This window comes from Linepithema humile, chromosome 4 (assembly GCF_040581485.1).
Source record: "Linepithema humile isolate Giens D197 chromosome 4, Lhum_UNIL_v1.0, whole genome shotgun sequence".
Lineage (NCBI taxonomy): Eukaryota > Metazoa > Arthropoda > Insecta > Hymenoptera > Formicidae > Linepithema > Linepithema humile.
The window spans coordinates 20,878,256-20,901,808 of record NC_090131.1 but is presented as its reverse complement, the minus strand read 5'-3'; the positions used below and the strand labels follow the sequence as shown (position 1 = coordinate 20,901,808).

The following is a 23,553-nucleotide window of genomic DNA, read 5'->3' as shown; positions in this document are numbered from 1 at the left end:
ACACGCTAACAATATTTACATTGATAAATATTCGTTTCGCGGCGAGAATTGTGTTCAAACAATATAATTAATGTTGACATTAAATTAAAAAATATTTTACTAATATATTACTGCATATCTCAGTAGTTTATCTTAAAAGTATAATCACGAAAATCTTGTTTAAAAAAATCGGATATATTGCGTTAAATCCGCCTCTCGTTGAAATTTTTAATATCCGAAAATAGACTTACATTCCGTTGGAAATAAGCGACTTATATGTACAATGTTGGAAGAACAAAATGGGATTTTCTTCGGCTTAAATATTATATGTTCAGCTAACTTAAGAGAGTAACTCCGAGAAAATCTGGCAATCTATGAAACTAACCTCTGTAAAAGGTGAACTGAGTTCATGCCAAAATGAGCGCGGCAGATTTTCAAATCCTGGAAACTGTTTTACACCTGCAACAAAAGTTTAAAAAAATTTAAGTATCTTTTTTTAAATAAAAAATGTATTTTATAATTTGTATAACATAAATTATAAGTAAACAATTTCAAAACTATTACTATCTATTTCATCTCAAGATTCTACGATTAAATGTATAATTAAATGTTGCTAAATGCTCATATTTAAAACAAAGATACAAGATCATCGAGGTCACTAATACGTCAAAACGAATAAAAATTTAGAACATCATTTGAAATCCACTAAAATTTATCAAACGATTAAATTTATGATAAAAAAGGTAACACGAGAGATGTGTATATGACATCGAAAAGGATTTCACTTTCCACTCCGATGCAACGCTACGGAGCGAATCTCTTTACTTGCCGACACGTTGAATGGCCTTATCAGCAAGAAGCACACGCGGCTATGTAACTTCCTGAGATAGGTACGTGCAGATATATTCTCTTCGTGAAGTTGCGTAACCAATGGCGGATTGCTCAATACGTCACAGATGCAATAAAAAACTAATAAACTTTAACAAAGATACTTATTTGTAGAATTTATATAACACCCGTATTTATTTATAAAATTTAGCTATAAAAAGAATAAAATTGTTAAAGAAAATTTGTTTTGAAAAAGATTTATTTACAAAAAGAGACTTATTTTCACGTAAACATATTTTCATTAAAACATTTTATTTATAATACGCGAGAAAATAAATATTTTCCGTATTCGCTCGAATCTAACGTATTCGCAATGACGCATTTATCTTACTATTTAAACGCAAAAGCGCGGAATAGTTTCGACGCATGAGAATGCATACGCATAACCATTGCGTTGCTTGTTTTTATTACATCGCAGTGAATAAATAATTCCGCGGAAATTCGAGATGAACGCGCGCAGCAAAAGTAAACGTCCCGTTACGAAATGTTTTGCAAACAATGCGCGTATTATGTCTGCAGCTATCTAAACGGATTATCCGCAATAGGGAATGATAAAAAACTCGTGCAGCGCGATGCATGCAAGATAAAACAGCTCGTTTGCAAAGTATGAAAAAAGCCGAATAGCCGAAAATCAAAATTTATCGTATCGTAAAGTTTATCTATATTTATCGTTAATTAAGACTTAATTACGATGAACGATACGGCGCTGCGCCGCGATCAAGGATTAAATGTGGTAATATCGCTACGCGCTATATTTGAACGCTATTGGCCAGAATTTCCGCAGCCGCATCATCTCCTCTATTCTCGCGCGCGGGTTGAACGCACCAGACGTCTTATAAGCACAGCTTTACATAGCTTGGCACGGTACGCGCGCATAGGGTCGAACAGAAAGAGGTAATAAAGCCAGTTTTCTCTCCCAGCGACATCGTCGTTTTTCGAGACGATACCGGGAAACCGTGCAATCTCGTCTCTTATATAAAGCCCCCGCCGCGACGCGCTGAAGGAGACACAAGCGGCTAGAAAAATAAAGAAGACCGCGATAGAATCTCCGGAAGAAGATCGGCGGTTGGAAATATCTCTCTCCATCAAATTCGACGATTCAAACGGTCCTCTCTCGTTTCCCGCAATCGTTGCTTCGTTTGGAGCTTCGGTTCGACGTCAGAGGTACGACTGTCGAGGATCTTTCTCATTTCTACGGGGATCCCGAGAAATCCCGACTACGTGAAAGATGCACCGTGAAATTATTTTCTCAGCTGATCGGCCACGCGTGCGCCAGCAGCCTGTATTCCCTTTCACCTCGCCTTGACGAATTGCCTCTCTTTCCTTCCCTCCCTCCCTCTCCTCTTTCTGTTTCTCTATCTCCAATTCCAAGGTCCCGACCTAAACTATTTCTCCGTAGAAGGATGGGATAATCCTCGAGAGATGTATCAGCTCTAGCAACTGCAGAGGACCCTCCCCCTCCCCCCTCCTCTACTCCCATTACACCAATCTAACAAGTTGAATTCTCTCGCTATAGACAGACACCCCGGAAAAGGAAAGAGGATGAACAGACTTCTAATATCCGCTGGAAAGACGAAGCACATAATCTCCACGGTAAGGATAAGTCCGGGTTACTGCTCAGGATTGTGAAATACGCTTTAGATAGATATATACGTCCGCACACGAGGGCACGGATTACGTCTCGCAGAGCCGAAAAAATTGTGTGTATATGCGAAAAAAAGAATCGATGAATGATTTAGCGAGTCGCATGAAAATTCACATGAATCTTGGAAGAATAATGAACGAAGCGAGTGTGTTGAAACAATCGAATTACAGTTGAAGTAAAGTTACAGCTAACTATAATTAAATATCTAAGAACAGATTCGTTTAACGGAAAATTGGGAATGTTAGCAATAAAAGTTAGCTTGTACAGGTATTTCCGTATGTACATTAAAAATCAGGACAAGCATTCTCGCTACCGATGAATTCTCTCGAGTCGTCTTACCGTAATATATTTTGGCATTGCAAAGACAGTGAAAAAAAGAGAAAGAGAGAGAAAGAGAGAGAGAGAAAAAAAAAAGAGAGTACTTGCGCTCAGATCCAATACTCCGGAAGTGCCCTATATTATTTCTGTCAAAGGAAAACAGACTTTCGTCGAGCTCAGAAGTATCGTGAGCAATTGTGCGATTTTCATCGTTCTTCTTTCTCTGCAATTTCTGCCAACCGGTTGTAAGAGCCCGGTTGCGCGAATCTAAAAGTACGTCGGATCGACCGCGGTTTGTCGCTCGGTGCGACGTCAAATTTATGGTGGCCGTCCATGCTCATGGATTTATGAGAATCCAATGCCTTAATTGGAAAATTATAGGACAATGTCTGGATACCGAACATTCGGTCCACTGCTCGTTATTCAGCGAGTATAATCAGATTTTCCCCCTTTCTGACAAAGTACGCTTGTTATTTTTCACTAACGACAAAAACTAATTTTTCTCCAAATAAGTCGAAAAAACATATAGTATAAAAATAGCGTACATATACATTCCATTTATTTTTTAAACTTTCTTTTTTTCAGCTTTTTAATTCAAGTAATTTTTAATTACTTTATACTGATTAAACATATTATAGCAGAGAGCTTACTTTTAGTTTTCGATAAAGATTATAATATAATTATTATACATAAAAGATTTCTTTTTCCTATTATAATACTCATTATATGAATATTGTCAAAGTCTTCACGTAACTTACCCAAAGAGCTGGCAGTGCACAGAAAATGTATCTGGTGAACCAAAATGGAGGCCACCACGGCCAAAAGACGACTCAACATCGTAATCGATCCTCAACTCATCTCTCTCCCAAAAGCTGGTACGCAGCAGCACTTTCGTTTACCTACAAGCACAAAAAAATAAGAATCTTTGTTTAATTTACAATTTTTATATTTACGGAAGTGTTTGCGAAGCAAATAAATAATTAAAATGCATCACAGTATCTATTAACTAAATTACTCGTCGACGCTAGAACATTATGTATACAAAAACACGGGCATATAAAACGGTGATCAATCAACGGGCATGTGGTAATTAACGACGCACAGAGCGAGACCGTCGAGCATCATTAAGCATCAACTTGCTTGAACGTCAAACGTTCCTGCAAAATCAAACGATTCCCCCCAAACTTGAAACCAACTTCCTATTTTCTGCCTTCGTTCTCGAATACACAGAGTACTCAGTGACAAAGAAATCAATGCCATATATGTGTAAGGTACATGCCAAGAAATTGCGTCTCTTCCAATAAGCTGCAATATGGAAACCTCAGGCGTACTACGCGAAATTGAAATTTCAGAAAAGGCAATTTAAGCGAGGTATATGTAAATTTTTAATCGCAGCCTGTGTAAATATAAAATTAGGACAAGTTTGAAAAATCCATGCGTACACTTCAAACAGAGGACAGCTTCACAAAAACCCGGATGTCTCGAGAGAAACGCTAAGCTAAAACCAACGCCGGCTTAATCCAAAAATATGCGTCGTAAGTTATGAATAATACATTCCCACATTATTATTTATAACATCATAAATTCATTGCATAAATTACATTGTTTTCTTGTTAATCTATGATATTTTGTTTTGCAAAAGGTAAATTAGCATCTAATCCGAAATAAATTCATTTAATAAGAAAAATATAATAGCGTTTATTCGCGTTCTTACGTCATAAACATTATATTAATTAACGTATTTATAATTAATATATCATAAACACAAACATCGTACTAATTAATGTATCACATTAATGATACATTCTAATAAATTCTAATAATATTTGCGCCTTTTATTAAATATATAAATGTCTCACATTGTACATCTATCGAGCGCAGCAAACTCGATTACTTTTCCGTGAAATCGTGTCAATAAAGTGTTAACGAAAATTTACTAGCACGAAGTTATCCGTCAGCATTGGTACAGCCGCTGCGTCGCGATCTTCTCAAGAACATTGAGTGATCAAGTTATGCTGAAGAAGCCCGAAACCCGTTCAATGAGAGGAACGCGAGATCGCCCAGACCCGACGAGGACCCGAGCAGAAAGTAAATCAACCGGTCGCTCGAAGTCAAACAGAAGATTGTTACCGCGAAATTCCACGTGATTCAATTTGGCCGGAAGTTCGGGGTGGAAAACACCCGGGTTGCGCGTCAGTAGTCAGGCGCGTCGGTTCTAGTGGAGGAAAGGAAAGAGAGAAGAGAGAGAGAGAGAGAGAGAGAGAGAGAGAGAGAGAGAGAGAGAGAATCCCGGTTTGCTCTAACGAATCTATCGACAAGTTCGGAGTTTCTCCTGACGCGATGGCAGCTCTTTCATCGGCTGTCACCTTCCACGTAGAGCGTTCGCTCTCTTTTTCGATCCGCCTCTCCGTCGCCAAAGGATGAAGACGACTTTTCTATGCCCTTACGATCCCTCGCCTCGCCTTTAGAAACTAACAATAAGAAAGAACGAGCAATTTTCAGTTTTCCTATTCGGTAACCGAAGACCCTCGGTTGTTTTATTTCGCGAGTTCGGAATTATATCACCATCCGAACCAGGTGCCGGCGCCGGTAACGAGTTGCCGCACGCCCGTGGTACCGAGAATAAAAGTCCTCTCCTGTATCTAACTGTTCCGCCGTTGTTTGAACTAGACAAACTGAGTACGAATCAGCGGGACAACGCCGGAGTCGGAGAGACTACCGCGGGAGAGATTCGGTAACCGAAAAAACAAAAACAAATACAGTCGCATCCCTGAAAAACGAGATAGACGCGTCAGCAAATAAGGATAATATCTTTAGCTTTTTGGTTCAATCTGTTTCGCTAAATAAAATGATTATTTTTCAAACAAAATATTATCTTTAATTATTCATTGTTCTTGTAAGTTTGAGATCATATACATATATTAAACAAGATTTTCAATTAATATCAAAAATTTGCAATTTTTGTTAACTTTACAATATATCTTTAATCTTTTAACTATTAACGAATTCTGGAAAGTCGCGAACTTTATATATCGACGAGAATCATAACAGGCATAGACCGCGTATTCGAAATCGATCATGGTCGATACGATCTATTCCCGATATTCGGTATCCTTGTTTGCGGACTGATAAACAAATCCTCGTCCAGGCTGTGGGTCTCGCACAAATAGTATGGTGTGACGCGTACTTTATGGTTGTGTAGAACATGCTCCAGGTACGTTGTAACGTACTTGTTCCGCGCGCTTGTTACCGGTAACTAATGTTCTTACCCGCCCATTCGATAGCACGATCCCGGGACGATCGGCAGAGGAAGATCGGCTGGAACGAAAAGAGATCGAGCGATTGAGCAAATTACGACACGTGGAACGCGCAACCACAAGCGTGGGCTACGAACGATCAGCTATACTATCACGCCATCGGTAAGCGAAATGAACGAAACGCGGAGAGCGGATAGAATTTCCTTGTTTTACCGTAGCTATCAACGAATACGTGCAATCGAGATGATCGCTACGTCGATCAAACGGACTGGACCACCTAACACGCTGTAAACACATCAAGCTTTTTCGCTCCATATTCACGAGTTTTTTACGTTAATATTTTCGAGCCATCAAACGACGAAAATAAAAAAAAAAATAATACCAAAACGGCAACAAACTCATCATATAGTAACAAAAGAATACTTTATTAGTTCAGACATTTCGAGAAATTTAGAAATAAAATTCTGTATATAATTCTCTATATATACTGCGTAAATCTCGTTTTAAATAGTCTAGAATTGGCGATAGAATTCGAAATAGAATCTATAATATTTATAATTTTATATTAGGAAATTTAAAGGGTCGATGGACATATGCGTACGTTTTGATATTTTTCAAATGTTTTCTATGCTGTGACACATGAAATTGTAAATAGGCTTTTATCTCAAATTCTGTCACGAATTATAAATCGCTTGGAGCAAATTTTAAAAACAAACTTATAAATATTTTTTTTTCATTTCAATAACTTTCTCGCTAAAATATTGCAATTTTGAGTTGATTACAACGGAAATATTATAACTTTCGTATTTGCGCCAATGTTACAATTTAATTCTATTAAAGGTACACAGGTTCGGAACTTTATTAAGGGATGCGAGTAATCAATCGATCGCGAGAATTACCTGATAACATCGATGTTATGAGGTAAGTTAGCAAACAAGAGTTCGTGCGCTTCCTTAGATCATCCTAAACTAACGGTAACCGACTTCCTACGCTTAACTTTCCAATGCAATTTGTCGCATATACGCAACACTTATTCCAAAATAATATTAAATATTAATTATTTGGTGCATGTATAAAGATAAAAAAGGCTTAATGAGAAAAACCAAGAGAATTACGATGTCTAACCATGCTTTTTAGTTACTTGTTCCCTTTTCGTGTTGTTGCAGGTAAAGCGATCGATTTTGGCAATACGATGTTCCGCAATCGCAAGTTCAGCCAATGTTTGCTCAATAAACCTTGCGAAAGCTAGCGAACCAACTAGCCCGTTAGCCTGTTAGCCCTCGATCTGGAAGTTATTAATCGTGCCGATTGCAGAAGCAATGTTGACTGACAGAACTAAATGAGAAATTAGACTACTCATTACTCTAATACGGGCAGATGTTAAAGTATTAAAATATAGAAAATAGAATATATATGTATACCGCGAAATATAAATTTTATTGAACTCATACTTCACACACACACACACACACACACATCTTACTAATGTCAATAGCTTATTTTTAACTACTTTATTCAGATAATGAATATTCTTTGCTTGATAAGTTTCTTAAAAAAAGAAGAAAGAAGAAGACGAAGAAGGGGCGTGTCGGATCGATAGAGAGTTTCAAGGCAGATCGTATCCGCATAAAAGTTGCATCAGGTCGCGACACGCTGTTTGCTGATGACGCTTTGATGTTGGAGAATGACAACAATCAAGTAGCTGCGGCTACAATGACCATGCTATGATAAAGGCAACAGTCACATGTCGTGGTTAGAACAACAATGGCCATGTTTATAGCGCATAGCCACACTCGCGGACCAACGATAGCATAACAAACCGCGCGTGGGGATTTGCATAAAATCTATGTGCAGAGGAGTGTCACGGAGGGAAAATTTTATCCCGCTGCATGAACGCCATATCCCTTAAGAAATATAAGTGACAACTGCGATTGGATTGCATTAAATATATCGATACGGCTTTACTTCCCTGTCGGCGCGATGCTCATGTGAATTTATAGCGATACTCTGCTCCTTCGCAGGACTTTTATAGACGATCGTTTCTAAAGCGACTTTGACGCGATATATTACAGCGTATACGGGATACGTGTAACAGTAGAATCAACAAAATGTACAGCGCGTTATGCACTATCGGGATATTGTACCGTTGAGAGCGCATCGCAAAAGCGGTCTCTCCTCTCCATTTGGCCGCCGACCACCGCGTTTCGAATGCACGAACTGCGCGCTCCGGCTCGACAAATGCCCGTTACCACTGTTATACCATAAAGGCATCCTAACGACAGTTTGATGGAACGAGAGATGAAATTTGTACGTTCCCTTTGCCAACTGTATATTTTTACATTCGTCCTATGTTAAAATCTCCTATTAAAATAAGTATAAAGGATGTTCCAAATCACAAATGTCTTTTTAAATTTCAGACTGTCCGTCTAGATTTAGATTTTTCATTGACGGAAATATCGACAAAAATTATTTATCACATGTTATATGTTTTTAATTAAGCTGCAAATAAAAATTTTAGAGTTTACCAAAAATGTTAACTAAAAAAGGAATATGGTTCTGTTATTTCTTTGATTCTTTAAAACTTTATTTGCAAAAAATTCTTCGTTTTCAATTGTTTATAACCTGAAAAACATCGGTGCTTCAATATTTTCACTGAAAAAGATCTATCGGTCATTGGATTTTATAAGTCAGAGAATTTGTCATTGTAAAAATATCCGTAAGTTACGAGAGACCATGTATACTTATTAAGATGACTATACTAGTAAAATGATGACATAATCTTTATTAAAGCTGCGCTAAAATAGCGAAAGCTCTTCGTATCGATTTATCCCCTCATACTCTTTCTCTTGTCGTGAGAATGCTCGCGGTAAGGATATCCTATTAATAAAATCTACGAGGGTGCCATGCATACTGACGCGTACGTTGTCAACTTGGATCGCAGGTTATTACAGTGTATAGAGAGAGTCATGGTTAAACGGTGTATGACCTAAGCGCCGCGAGTGGAGGAGGTGGCTTAAATTCATTAAACGCGCCATTGAACCGGCAACAGCTCAACAAGAAGACTGCGCCGACCGTACTTCGTACGCGCGCTCTTCTCTAACGCCAAAATGGAATTGTCAATTCGCGATTCCATCCTGAAGTGTAGCGCCGGTGCCGCTTTAACGCCGACGTGTTAACGACTATGATAACAATTCAATACCATTTCGATTATCGCTGTACGCGTCGTCTGCCGATATAGATTAGCGACCGGCTTTACGGTGAAAAAGAATCAAATAGAACAATACAGTTCGTCTTGTCAGTTCTTCGCTGCCGTTCATCCGTAACAGTATATATTAATATCGTAAATCCCGTTCAGTAACTTGCCGCGAAAATTAAAGTCAATATAACTCGTTACACTCTTCCGGCGAGTTTCACATGAATAATTTTGGAACTTCCGTCGAAAGTTCGATCCTTCTTCCTTTGACTCTTGTTCAGCGCTCCTTCGTCTTATTATTATGCACCTGCATTCCTAATACGCGGTTTGTATTTATGCATAATGCGTCAGCCATACCTGGGTAAACTACTCCGGAACACGTGGGTACGCATGTATGCCCAGCCATGTATATGCGTTGCGCATATATATATCTACATATACATAGATGCGTACATCTACGTGCTTGTACTCGCGTTCGCTTCTATTAAACTGACGCGCGTGTCGTTCAATTCGCACTCGCGATTACCAGGCTGATCCGCGTTGCGTGTTTGCGACAGAAATGGAGAGACATTCGCTTCAACCCGCAATCGTTTACACATACTCGGGAACGCTGACGCGTCCCCGATGCCGCTAGTAATTTTACGCGAATCGTTTCGCATCACCGACCGTGCGTGCGTTGTTCTTCATGATTGGTTCTAATTTCACTTATATACTTGTACATATATACGTGATCCTCTTTTAAGAAATTCGGCTAAACGCAAAAATCAATTTTTCAAGAGAAAATACATTTAATATTGGATCAAAATTGTTTGGTAACGCCGAATATGTCTTGTTTTGCGATGCTGCATCACGATAACTGTATCTCAGGAAAGAATTTTCAATTCAATTTAGTTTTGTATTTGTTTTATAATAAATTTAGTGTAAGCTTAATTCCTTCTTGGTTTATGTCTTTTTAAAAGTATAACAAAAATAATATAAAGCTCCTTTCTTTAAAATTCAATTTCCATTTTAATTTTAAAAAATAAACGACTTCGTATTAATTTTAATAAAAACTAAACAATTTGTAGATATTAGAACTGCTAAAACTGAAAACAAAAATTTTATTGTAAGCCAAGCTTCTTCGGAAAGGATCACACATGTGTACATATTAGATGTAGAAATATAAATTCTTTCCGATTTTGATAAAATCAAAACTTTATTAAAATAGTAAATATTAAAAAAAAGAGCTCGAATCATCGAAATATTCTTCATTATTGTTGATGACCTTACGTCGCCTTTTAAGCAGCTTACAAATGCCGTTACGACTAAAAATCTGACGGCTTTGAGATAATAAATCAGTCAAAAAGAATTAATTTCCACACCTAATATATTATTACTAAAAGGAAAAATTTACAATTATAAATTTATCAAAGAATTAAAAATTAAAATCAATATTAAAATTGAAATCGCAAATTGTGAAACATTGTGTATATGCATATATGTAATATAACATACAAAATATAAAGATCTGTGCACTGTTTCATGTGTACTGTTCTTTCTTTCATCAATGGTTTTATTAAACAATTTGGAATTAATGTTTTTAAAATAAAAATTTTATTCGACAACAACAATGCGAAAGTACTTGTCAAAGGGAAAATTATATCGCTGTGTTGGATCTACGCAGAGCAACGGTAGCGAATGTTGCTACTCGATTATCGGTAGCTGACTGTAATTTTCGACATTTAATGTCCGTAAATGCTACCCATGCAAATTCGTTCGATACAAATGATAAATAAATATCGGAACAGAGTCGCACGTAACAAGTACCAAAGGTGGACAAGCTATTAATTTGATCAGACTACAATTTAATTCTCAGTAATTATACAAAAACTCGCAAATAGAATGCGATATATTTTTTACGGTATTTCCATCTACAATTCGCTTGCGTTATTTCTATTTCCTATTGAATACGCGAATGTGTTTTCTCTCGTAAACGTATCGGCCAATTGCGCATCGGTCTGTCTCAACATGCTCCGAGAGAAAATAGATGTATACGGTATCTCTTTGTATCGACATTGCGATGCGGCCCTGCTGTTCTCATTTCCATGATGCCGGAGCGGAATTGATCTGAATATACGTGCATCGGTAGGTATACCATTGTGAAACCAGCTTCCAAGATAATACGGTCGTTGTATAGTTTCTTTCTTTTTGCATACACATATATGGTGCATACTATAAGAGTATAAAAGCAAATCTATATATAAGCAATCCTCTTCACAAATTTATAATGTTTCAAACTTTAAACGATTAAGATAATAAAAAAAATGCATATTGTTATTACAAATAGACATTATCCAAGATTACAACAATACGCGCATTGTATTCATAGATGCGGGCTTTTGTATACAATGACCACCGTCCGATTACCGTACGTTCATTAACGTAACGAAGAAAGGTATAGAGGTATGCAACGTTGTTTCGCGCAAGGAACTAACGTAATCGCTAGCAAGTTTCCGAATTCTCGTATCCAGAAACCTCTCGCATCCAGGAGTCCTTGCATCCGAGTTTCGACTTAGCCAAGCATTTCCCGGATGCTAATGCGATTTCGCATTACGTGTGTAATGGAAGAACCCATTAAGTGATGTATGCCGCGCGCCGCGCGACTCTACACAAGATTTCGCCAATAGGATATCCTTGGTATCAGCTGAGAGAAAGGGAGAGAATTTGCGAGCTATTCGCAAGTTATTATTTGCCATATGCGTCCCGTAAATTGTGAGCGAATCCGATTAATTTTCGACGTAAATCGAGAAAGACAGAGACTCGCGCTTGAAAGTATGCAGATATCGCCCGTAAATTCATCCCGCTAGAAATATTGTTTGGTACATAGACAGCATGACTAATGCACACCAGCAGAGAATCAATAATTTCATTATGTATTCAACGTCGATACATGCCAGCAATAAATCGCTTTCCGCCGAACTCTACGGTGAATCTGTAAATCTTGTCCGGGCTTCCATATTCTCTAAGCGCGCGATGCAAAAAGTCACGTCAACAAACAGGCGGAATCAGAAGGCATTACATTGCCATATTTCGCTGTCCTATCACGAAATTCGTCGATTAATCACTATACTGTCTCGGACGGCCGACAATTTGCGATATTTTACTCGCAGCGATAACGAACGAAAGGGGTGAGTAATCATTTTTCTTCACGATGCGCACCTAGGGATGCTTAAATTTAATAAGTTATCGACATTTTTACTGATTCGATAGCAACAAGTGTCGATATTACTTCAAAAATCCTGTCGATACCTTGTCATAATTCCCTTGTAATAAAACACACAAAAAATATAACAGTGACAAATTAGCAAAACAATTGCATGGAAATATTTAACAAATATTGTAAAATCGTGCAGCAAATATATTTCGCAGAAAGTTATCGTCCACAAGAAGTAGTCAATATTCTTAATTCCTGCCTTTTCGAAGATCAGTTATAATCTCACGATTAGAGCGTAAACTTGTTTATCTTCTAGAAATTGTGTCATAAATTTTACCAGTAGCTTACCGATGACAAGAATAAGACGAAAATGACAGCAAGCGAAATAAATCATCTTCAGAGAAAGTTACCTATCGTCTTTTAAAACTGGTATCAGATAAGTTTCGAGCTTGCTTGCATCAGAAATGGAAAAATATATATATATAAGATATAATATTATAAAATGCTATTACCGCGCGCGCGGAAAACTCACTGATAATTCAGTAATAAGTCTGCAATTTTTTATTCTAAAAAAACTGTAGTTTTTGAAATATAAGAACTTGAAACTAATCAATCACTGATTATATTTAGATATCGTTTGTTTGTCAGCCATGCAGTTATTTTCACAGTAATATTAGGGCTCCTTATGAACGTCAAACTAATTGTGTCACTGTTCATTTACGCATACTATGGGTATGATCCACAAAATTATTGATGCGATTTAATACACATGAGCAGACACCATTTTTTGTTCAATAAATATATAAAGCATATGATCTCTAACGATCCCTAACATTACATACACGCAACTCACAGGGTAACCATCTAAATATAATCTGATTGACCAGCTTTAAATCTTTATATTTCAAAAACTATTCTTTAGAGAAAAAATTGCAAAAATCTTTATTATTTAACAATACAAATCAAAGTGTAACAAAGCTAAAGAACCCAGAACTAGTTGTCAATATCATAGAATTTAGAAATGTTTAACTTTTACAAATGTTTCGCTTGTAATCAGATCATTCTCAGTATGCTAAAGACTTATATGTTTGAAGGTTACAGTTGTAAAAAATACCAGAAGTCGGCACAATAAATTAACGGAAATTGCGCGTATTAAAACATATTACAATTGAATTGTTTTCACGCAATAAAAAAGAATCGAATGTATATTAACGGATCATTAATTATAAAAATAAAAACGCAATCCAATAAATTACCCAAAAAACGCTCACGCGATGCCCAGTTTTCACCTCACTTCTCGAATTTCTTTGAGGTGCCGATTATCATAATTAAATAACAAAAAAAATTTTCATTATCAAGTGTGATAATGAAGTTATCAATTAGATGAGATGATTTAGATGTGAACGGAGTAAAGGGCAAAGCACAAGATTATCCAAATTGTCAAATTATCGCTTTCAGCTCTTGATTATCAATGTTCGTGTTATCTGAAGACAAGAAGGACGACTAATGATCCAAGAGTGATATGAACTACAACCAGATCTCGCAGTCAGAGAACAAAGTAGAAGGGAGAAAGTCTCGTTTCACATTGTTAGCAAGTGAAATGTAAAAAGAAGCTTGAAATGTTAGAACTAGCTCCGACTGTTAAATCCTATTATACTTCAGTTTGAATTGTTAAATTAATAGAGCCTCTCACCAAATTTTCTCCATTATTTAATTATAAACTAGAAGGAAAATAGCTTGTTAAAGCGATATCAAATGTACGTGACGTTTTATTAATAAGCACGCGCATGTTCTAAATCCTACTTTACGTATCTTTGTTATAATTTCCTAATTTATGTTCATATTGTTTCTGCCGACTCTGCTTCATTACTTAATGTTTCAAGAATTTTTGCGTTATTATTTTAGTGCGAATTTTCAGATACTCTGTGTATAATTATTGTATTACTAAAATCTTTATTCGCATTTTATGTAGCACTTTATACTGTCTATCAGTTTATATATCTACCTACTGTAAATATCTAAGTAATATTGCAGATATACGCAAAATATAAATGCAAAAATAGTCGAAGAATGATGGCAAATATATTAAGAATGCTACAATATTATTGGAATATCATAATCGTATGTAACGCGCAATGTCGATACGTGCGCGTTGAGTGTAGCATCCAATAATACGCAATAAAGAAAAAAAGTGCAAAGAAATGCTTTTGTATGTGTTACATAAAATTGCATAACATCGCATATCGTCCAATAAGTCGAAAGATATTTTACTATAAAATCGCACGATGATAAACAATCGATATGACGCGCATATGTATATTTAGCACACTCTACAGATGCAAGTTTATATCTAATTTTCACGCTGTTACTTGACGTTATTTCTAAACTTAAGATTTCAGACATGCTTTCTTCAGATTTTTTTATAGACAGAGAATAAATGAGACCCGCTTAAAAGCCAAACTGACTAACTTCATCAATTTATTTTATTTATGAAGTTAAATACTCATCATGTGCTTTGGTGCTAAAATTGGAAAATTTGCAAGAAGTGGAATTAGTTTGACTTCTGAATGATTCAAATGCTTTTTTTAATGAATAGCGCCATAAACAACGGATTTTGAAGAAGTTCTAAATTTTAAATGCCTTTATTTTCATGTACCTAACCATTGTAGTCTCGTCCCGGTAAAAGACAATAGGATGCTTTCGTCGAGCAAATTTCAGCTTTCTTGATGACATATTCTATACTATAGAAATGTCTTCTTTTCTTAAAAAGAATATTCTATCTCTAATTTTATAATTTAGTTCACGTTTGCTTTCTGTAAAAATAATAGCTCTTACAACTCGTATTACAAATTTTGACCGAAATCTCGTGTGTGTTTTAAAAAAATGTTTTAAAAAAATATACTAAAATTATACAATCTATATTTCAATGTCTCATTAATATTTTATGAGAATTATTGTGTTTTGCGCTAAAAAGATGTATGCAATGCGCGTGTATTTTGCAAGTATTTCTGGAATCTAAAATAAATTTTTGAGAGATAAAAGAGAAGTGCTTGAACATCGATATCAAAAGTGTCAAAGGTATATGCATTTCAGTCTCTTCGTTTTTTCTTATATTCAAGTTTGACATCCACGATAGATGGTAATAAATGATCGCGTATATACCAGTGCCTCTCGCAGTGGTAATTATTCCATGAGGTGATGAGTTTCTCTCTCAGCGATTTCGTCATCCGTAACGAAACTCCACGCAGCGGGGAGGTCGGCTTAATTAAAGTTCGATACTACGGCAAACAGGAAAGTCAACCACGGCGCACCGCTACTTCGTAACGTATATCGCACGGGAAAACGAGGGCAAATCCCGTGAGTGACAGCGAATTGGCCTTCGATGCAGTTTTCGAAAGTTTAAAACGCTGATGATACTTTAACCCTTTGCGGTTCTATGTCATAATGGACTCTACGTGGTACTTAACGCGATAGTCCCCCGCGTAATTCTCCAAACAGTTGAAATAGTGCGTAATCACAATTAGAAACTATATTTTCTCACAAAATAATCCTCATAAAATTTTCTAGATAACAAGAGTTATAATTACATTTATTTTACCCTAATACTATTAAAATAAAGATCAAATATTTAATGTTGATTTATTTGCTAAAGGGAAAACTTTGAATAATTTTCTATGTTATTAAAATAAAGATCAAATATTTAATATTGATTTGTTTGCTAAGGATAAAACTGTGAGTGATTTTCTATGTTAATTCTATGATGACACACCTTTTCTGACACATTTCGCGCTGATAACGCAAAAATACGTCTATATATGTATTATATGACAGATGCGACGCGAAATGTATTAAATCCAACACATTAAAGTGTATGCTATTTGCATTTAAGTCAACGTTAAAATAATCAAAAAATTCTGAAGGAATTTATGTCTAATTTAAAATTTTTTTAAAATGTCTTCATAAAATAAATAAGAATAATTAGATACACACATAAATAAATTATTAAATATAAATAATTTTAGTAAATTAGATAATTTGAAAATTGAAAAGGTTTAAAATGACATGAAACACAAATCATCCATATATGTCATGTCAAGCTTAATATGTTGTGTTCAATATGCATAGCACGGAAAGAGATAAGCACGAAGAGTGCCCATTGTGCATACAAGAACAAATTGTTCATAGCATCATTTTTCATACGAGAGTCAATTTTCTCTCGCGACCTAACGACTCTTCGTATCATTCAGCGATAAGGTCAAAATGTCCGTTTAATTTTCTGCAAGAGTAATCGCGCGAGTGTGGCGAGCCGTAATACTCGAAAGATTACTGAAACGAATAGCAAGAAGTGAACGAGTCATTAACGTTAATTAGTAAGATTTCACTTAGAAAATTTAAGTTTTGTAATTACACGATAATGACATCGTGTTATCGAGCGGCCACGTGTGCACATTTACGCCGCGTCGACCTCGTTTTAGTTTATAGGATAAGTTCCAAAAGAGACCAAAACATGCTCGCGCGCGATCTCCGTTCCAAGAACTCAGATTTACGTTTATATTGCGCTGTTTTGACGACCATGCAAATATCAAACAATGATGCAGCTCGTAAGGCACATCAAATCTCGTAACAGTAAATAGCCGTCTCCCAGGATGTTACGACAAGTATTATATGTATTTTGCTTTGTTGAGTAAGTCAACACTAATGCACACAATCAAGCGTACACGTCTTTGTTTTTCAAACAATCATTATATAGCAATAATATATAGAAGGCAACAAGAAAACCCAAAGCCCAAAGCCCAAAGCGCTGTCAGAACACAAGAACTATTATAAATTAATATACAAAAGAAGTTTTGACTATAATTTCGGATCCTCTTCTCAATGTGATAGGATATAAGAAAAGAAAGAATTAAGATCATATAAAAAAAAATATATAACAGTCAAAAAATTAGCGTAACAATAAACGAATTCACCGTCCGCACGCATAGCATCGCCCGGCACAATACGTCTGAGCAAAGTCACACCATAATCACTGCGCTCTGTCCGTGTTGTGTCGGACGGTGCTGCGCATGCAGTCGTTGAATCCGTTCTTTGTTATACTAATTTTTTTATTTCAACCACTTGTATGTATTTTTTAAATATTTTTTATGCAATCTTTTTCCCTCTTTTCTTACATTCTATCAAACTGACAAAGACTCAAAATTGTAGCCCAAATGCTTTTTGTCCATTAATTTATATTAATTAATACTTCTTGCGCACTCGCTTGCACTTTTTATGTCATCGTTTATCGTTGAAAAATATTACCAAACCCTTTACAGTATTAATACAATCACATTATTTCATGCGTAAGCATAAGAATGGGAATATATAATAAATTATCAAATGCTTTACAAAAAAGGATGTGTCAATAAAATCGCGCTGTATTGCCCGCATTGTAACAAACTCCGTTGGCTAACCAGCGATCACATGCAGCGGTCGCCCATTGCATCGAAACATGCGGAACGGAAGAAGAACTAGGCTAAACAAAAGAAAGAAAATGCAATGATAGATACGGGATGAAGCATGCAGTAACGAATCACGATGGCAAAAGGAAGAGGAAGAGACGGACCAAAAGCGGAGAGGAGAGAGAAGTGTGTGTATGTGTGTGTGTGTGTGTATAGGGGTGAGGGAGGGGGGGGTGAAAGAGTTATGCCTCCGGTATAGATTAGGGATATTTATGGACCAGTAAATCAGATATATATCGCGTCCTCTCTTCCGCGCGTCCTCACGCGACGTGAATTCTTGAGTAAGTCTACATCCGAGAATTTTTTAATGCACTGTGACAGATTGTGAAATAAGATTGAAAAAACGTTAATTACAATAAAATAGATAATGGAAACTAATGCGGAAAAGAGAGAGAAAGAGAGGGAAGCTAATAAAACGAGCCAGGCTGCTCGTCCGGACATTAGCAATCCCGTGCTGTAAAATGTCCGCGCTCTCTCTTTTTCTCGAAGCAAGATTTTAATTACGCGCGTAACATCGCGTCCTCTTTATTTTCCTTTTTCTTTTTGCACGACATTCGACTCGGTAAAGTTCCCTCGCTCGCTCGCTCGCGCGCGCGCGCGCGCGTCCTTCTTCCTCGACTCTGCAAATTCCTATTTTACAGATAACTTCCATAACGTCACGCGCTATCGTACCCTTTCTCTTACTTTACTCTCGTTCCTGCTGTCGGTGAACGAAGAAAGCGAAGGAATAAAGCCCGAGAGATAGGGCGAAAAAATAAGCACGCTGAGAAGCGCGCGGGGTGAACAAGAGTGGCGTGAGAGAAGAATCGAGGAAGAAAGGAAATTTCCTGTCCGTGGCGGACGGACGGGCAGGGTTGACGAGGGACGAAACGGCAAAGATACGAACGCGACGAGGAACGCGAGGAAGGCAGGAAAAACGGGCGGGGAAGGAGCGGCGGTGGTCTGCTTATTATGTAAAGAGGACGTAGCTTTTTTCTCGCGCGTTCCCTCGTTCGCTTTATTCCCCATTCAGAGGCACTTTGAATTAATATTGCATTATGCGATAACGCGCGCGTCGGCCAACAACATTCGGCTTATTGCACACTCGTCCGCTTTGCGAAATGTCTGCTAATGAAAGGATGCGCGCGCTAATTCGTACACGCGTTACACGTTAAAGTTAATGCGCGCGCGTTCTCGGCCCGACGATGACACACGGCTCATAAGGCATGTTCATAAATGTTTTCCTTCTCAGACTTTATATAAATTTATGTATAACGCTTGGCCATACAAACAGCATATTATTTCAGAAATAACTTTGAAAGCATTCAATTCGTATGTTGTAGCACTAAGCAAAAAGATTTCACAATCAACATCGCTAAAAATCGAGAAAAAGAAAAATAGAATGCCGTGAAGAAGGAGTAAAAGTTCAGTCAGTTGGCGGAAACGAGAGTATTCGACAGTAGCGCAACGAAACAAACATACATCGGAACTCTTTAAACAATATCATCCGGTGCGCCTGTGGCAAAATCGTATTATCCGCATGCGTACAAGCGGAAAGCGTAAAACAACAACGGCTGTGATAACGAGTAAATAGAGACGATAGCCTCAACGCGAACTCTCTGGAATTCGAGCACGGCGTATGCAATTGAAATTTAATCCACAAGCTCTGCCACGAAAGCCATCTACTGTGCCAATGCATAATCCGCCGAGAGGTCCGTCATCAACGATAAGAAGAGTTAATCGCGCTGCGGTATATGGATAAACAGTGCTTCCGGCTTGTATACGAAACTCTCTTTTAAAAAACACATTAATAATAATTTCGGAAAATGGATTCTGCAAAAAAGAGAGCGAGAGAAAAAAAGAAGGAGAGAGAGAAAGCATTATTTACTAATCCCTTAAATATTAATAACGACAAAAAAAATTTTTATCTACAAAACTTTCGCAAAATAATTACAATCTATCTAGGCTTTTCGAATTACTGAACTCAAATCTGTGGTAAAGGTTTTTGAATTTAATATGACAAAACTGATAGCATACGCAGATTGGAAAAATTATTCTATTCTTATCAAACTTTTTTTAAAGATTTTTTATTACGTTCGCATTCAAACCTGATATTAAAATTTTTTAATTCAAGATAATATTATTTTTATAATAAAATGTATCATGTTCTAAAATTTTAATTTAAATATCACATTCAAATTAAGTAACAATTTTAACAATTATTCTTAATTAATTATATTCTATAACATTAATTATATTCTATCTTGATTTTCTCATTTTTTTTCTCTTGGATTACAAAATTTACATTTTAATATTTTCAAATTAGATATTTTTAAACTCTGAATAAAAGTTTTATACAAAACCGTTGGAATTACCACATCGCGAATTCACGATTCAAAGTTCTAAAAATTTCACCTACAATTTTGAACTTAGCATTCTAAAAGACCTTAAATATATAAACTTTATGTAAATTTAATTGTTATCTCAAGTCATTTTTGATAAAGCGTTTTTATTTGCAATAGTTAATATAAGAAATTAAGCGTTCTCAGATCCTTTCAAGCGCCGAAAAACTGATATTATCAAAGTAATAAATGTGTCTACAATTGTGATATATTAAAATTAAAAAAATTTTTTTTTAAATATATATATATATATATAAAATAAACAAGCTTTCAAGATTTATATAAGTCGTTGAGCTGAAGCAGAAAGACAGTAAAGAGACACGAAAGAACAGATTGAAAATTGTTTCATTGTTAAATGCGAAAAGGAGGAATGCAGATGCGAGAGCGATATTAAGCAGGACCCTCATCGTGCTGACCGGTGGATCTTGTAAAGGACACGATGCGGAAGCTAACGTGATTGTACGTAATGCGATACGGGGTCGATGTCGATGCCCGGTGATTAAACGGAGCTTAATGCGGGTTTCTGCTGCGAATAGTGGCGTCTATCAATCGATTGTCGTGCAAACGATCGATCCTCCCAACAAGTAGCTAACTGATGTCTTATCTTTACAGTACACGTGCGCTCCGGATTTTCTTTTCGATAAAACATTCTCGAATAATGTTTGCATCACTTCGCGGTTTGCGTAATAAGAGCTTTACCTAAAAATGCTCCGATTGCTTGGATTTCAATTTCCGCTATAATTTATAATTTCCGTAATTAACGCATGGCGCGATAAGCCGCGCAATCTATTACGATCGGTCTACATTAGGAAAATCTCGCGGACGGATGTGCGTGCACGTCGCGCGCCAGCTTGTTCTAGAACGATTTGTCACGTCGTGTCGAGTCATTTCACATCCAGATTCATCGTCCCACCCGCAAGAACTGATCTATATGAAAACTAATGACACTTCAGCTCCAATCATGAAGTCAATGTGTGCGTACAGCACGAGAGGATAATTTCTTCAAGGTGTATATATCGCGCGGTACACAGTAGGTATTGTGAGGAATAAATTTTCCCTAATAACTCCTTCTACTCGGCTATTTTCTCGACTGAATTCACCCCAAAATTGTTAGTCCCAAATCCCGAGTCCTCGATTTCGCTCCGACAAAGCTCCGAGCCGACATTAATTCCCGGCGTTTTCGCGTGTTCACCGCCATTGTCGTCGTTGGCACCGACCACCACGAGCACGCAGCGGCATCGTCGAGCGACGTCAAAGAGAATCCTTCTAACGGCCAGCGTTCATCGATCTGTTCATTAACGACCTAATTAGCCGTACGGCCTGATTACTCGTGCCTCGTACCATCGAAGTTTGCCGACTAAGCGGCCGCGTGACACGCGGCAGCTCCGGCAGCGCATCGTTAAGGAACGCGGATGAGTAAGCCGCGTGAAAAGAAGCGAATCGGTTTGAACTAGATCGTCGTCTGCCGAATATATCATTATCAGAAATGTAGGCCACCAAATATTCAATCTCCCCCCCCTCCTCCCCCCGACCCTTCTTTTGTCTCACTCTCTGTCGCTATAGAATATTTCATTATTAGAAAGTCTGTCTGACATTCGAGTTCTCTCCCTCCCGGAAACATTTCATTATTAGAAACTCTTTCTCCCAGGTGTTCAAATAACTTAGGAAATTCCCCGACTACACTCGCAGACGATGCAAATTATCTTCTGTAAGTCCATCGATCAACGACTTGAAGAAAAAACTTTGAATCTGGAGAAGTGCTGAATCCGTTTTTAACCCTTATCCGGATAACATAACTCTGTTGGATTTGCGCGTAATAAAAATTACGGATAAGCCTCCGGTTATACGGTTATACGATTGTTATTGCAGTCTATTATTTTCTAAATAAGCGTATCGAATTTATTGTACGTTATAACTTCATATTTGTTGCGATGTAAAAAGAATCACGTATGAAATAATATCCTTTTAGTACTGCGCTGATACGGAAAATGGGCTGTATTTGTTCCTCAACGGCGAAATCAATAAAAATATCGGAGAAACGTTGTACCGATAACGTCGTGCGTTGCTTACAAACGCTCTTTTTCTGCACTCTTCTCGCATTATCCGGCGGTTTTACATCGACCGAAAGCAACCACGGTGTGCTTTTTGCGAATGTTAAGTCCCGCGAGACTATTACAGCTCGTAGGCTCCCTCAACAGCTTCGATCAGTACCGTCCTTAAATTTTAATATTAATAACGTCCTGTATAAAAATTTCATGGATATTTACGAGTATACTTGATCCTGTTTTCCTTTTTAAGCCGTCAAACATTTCATGATTATACTTTCAAAGGGAATGTTCTGTAATTTCACAGCAAACGCGTCCGCCATAATTTATCGCGCGCACTGAGTTTACAGCTCAATTTTGTAGCTGAACTAACTCCATTAATCGCATCTACGAAATACCAGCTGACCGGAATAAAATCTACTACATTTAGTAAGCCAGCATCGACAACGCGCAATAATATTCTTATTTTTAAAATGATCGCATTTATCTCGTGCTTGTGCATTAAAAATTAAAAAAAAAATCGCTAATTGGAAATGGTTGTGCAACGATATTAATTTACTATGATGCAACTACCGCTGTGTCCATCGGTGTGCCAGAGATACGGCACGAAAGCTTTTACCGGAAAACGCTCCGCTTGCAGCAGTGTCGGTTTCTGGCGGGCTTTCTGATCTTTCGAACCGCAAGTACAATGCTTTGTCAGATCGATAATAATATTGTACAACTATCTCTACTCTACGTAAAAAGTTCTAATTTAGTTTGCTTCGTACGCGTACAATTTGGCAACTGCAATAAAAGAAAATGATTTTTTTCAAGATGTAATACTTGTCTTTGTTTATTTTATAACTTTGAGCGCCTTAAGTGATTTTCGAAGTAGCCATTTCCTCGCAGAAAAGAAAATCATGTTGCGCGCCACAGTAAACACGCCAGGTGAAAGTTTAATCACCGCACCGGAAAAAAAAGTTAAAATATTAAAATGATTCTGATCGGACGAAAAGCGTGCATTAATCGAACGGCCCGAGAAAAATATGACTTTTCACATTTTTATCTTTCAGCATATTTATAGGTCAATGATAGAGTGATATTTACAACGTTTTTCCCCCACGTGTGTCCCAATGCTGACCTCCGCGCCCACGGTTTTCAGAGGCAAAATATTACT

General features: G+C 37.1%; 1 protein-coding gene across 9 annotated transcripts in view; it reads right to left on the bottom strand.

Moving 5' to 3' along the window:
- Positions 1 to 23,553, bottom strand: part of LOC105667821 (defective proboscis extension response 14) — a 124,086-nt gene that overhangs the window by 82,101 nt on the left and 18,432 nt on the right. For all 9 annotated transcript variants that reach the window (XM_067353440.1, XM_067353436.1, XM_067353445.1 and 6 more), the window contains 2 exons: positions 3,589 to 3,729; positions 365 to 438 (listed from right to left, as the gene is read on the bottom strand). In XM_067353440.1, the coding sequence (XP_067209541.1) occupies positions 365 to 438; positions 3,589 to 3,667 (153 nt within the window). In that variant the 5' untranslated portion in view covers positions 3,668 to 3,729. The remainder of the gene's footprint in view (positions 1 to 364; positions 439 to 3,588; positions 3,730 to 23,553) is intronic.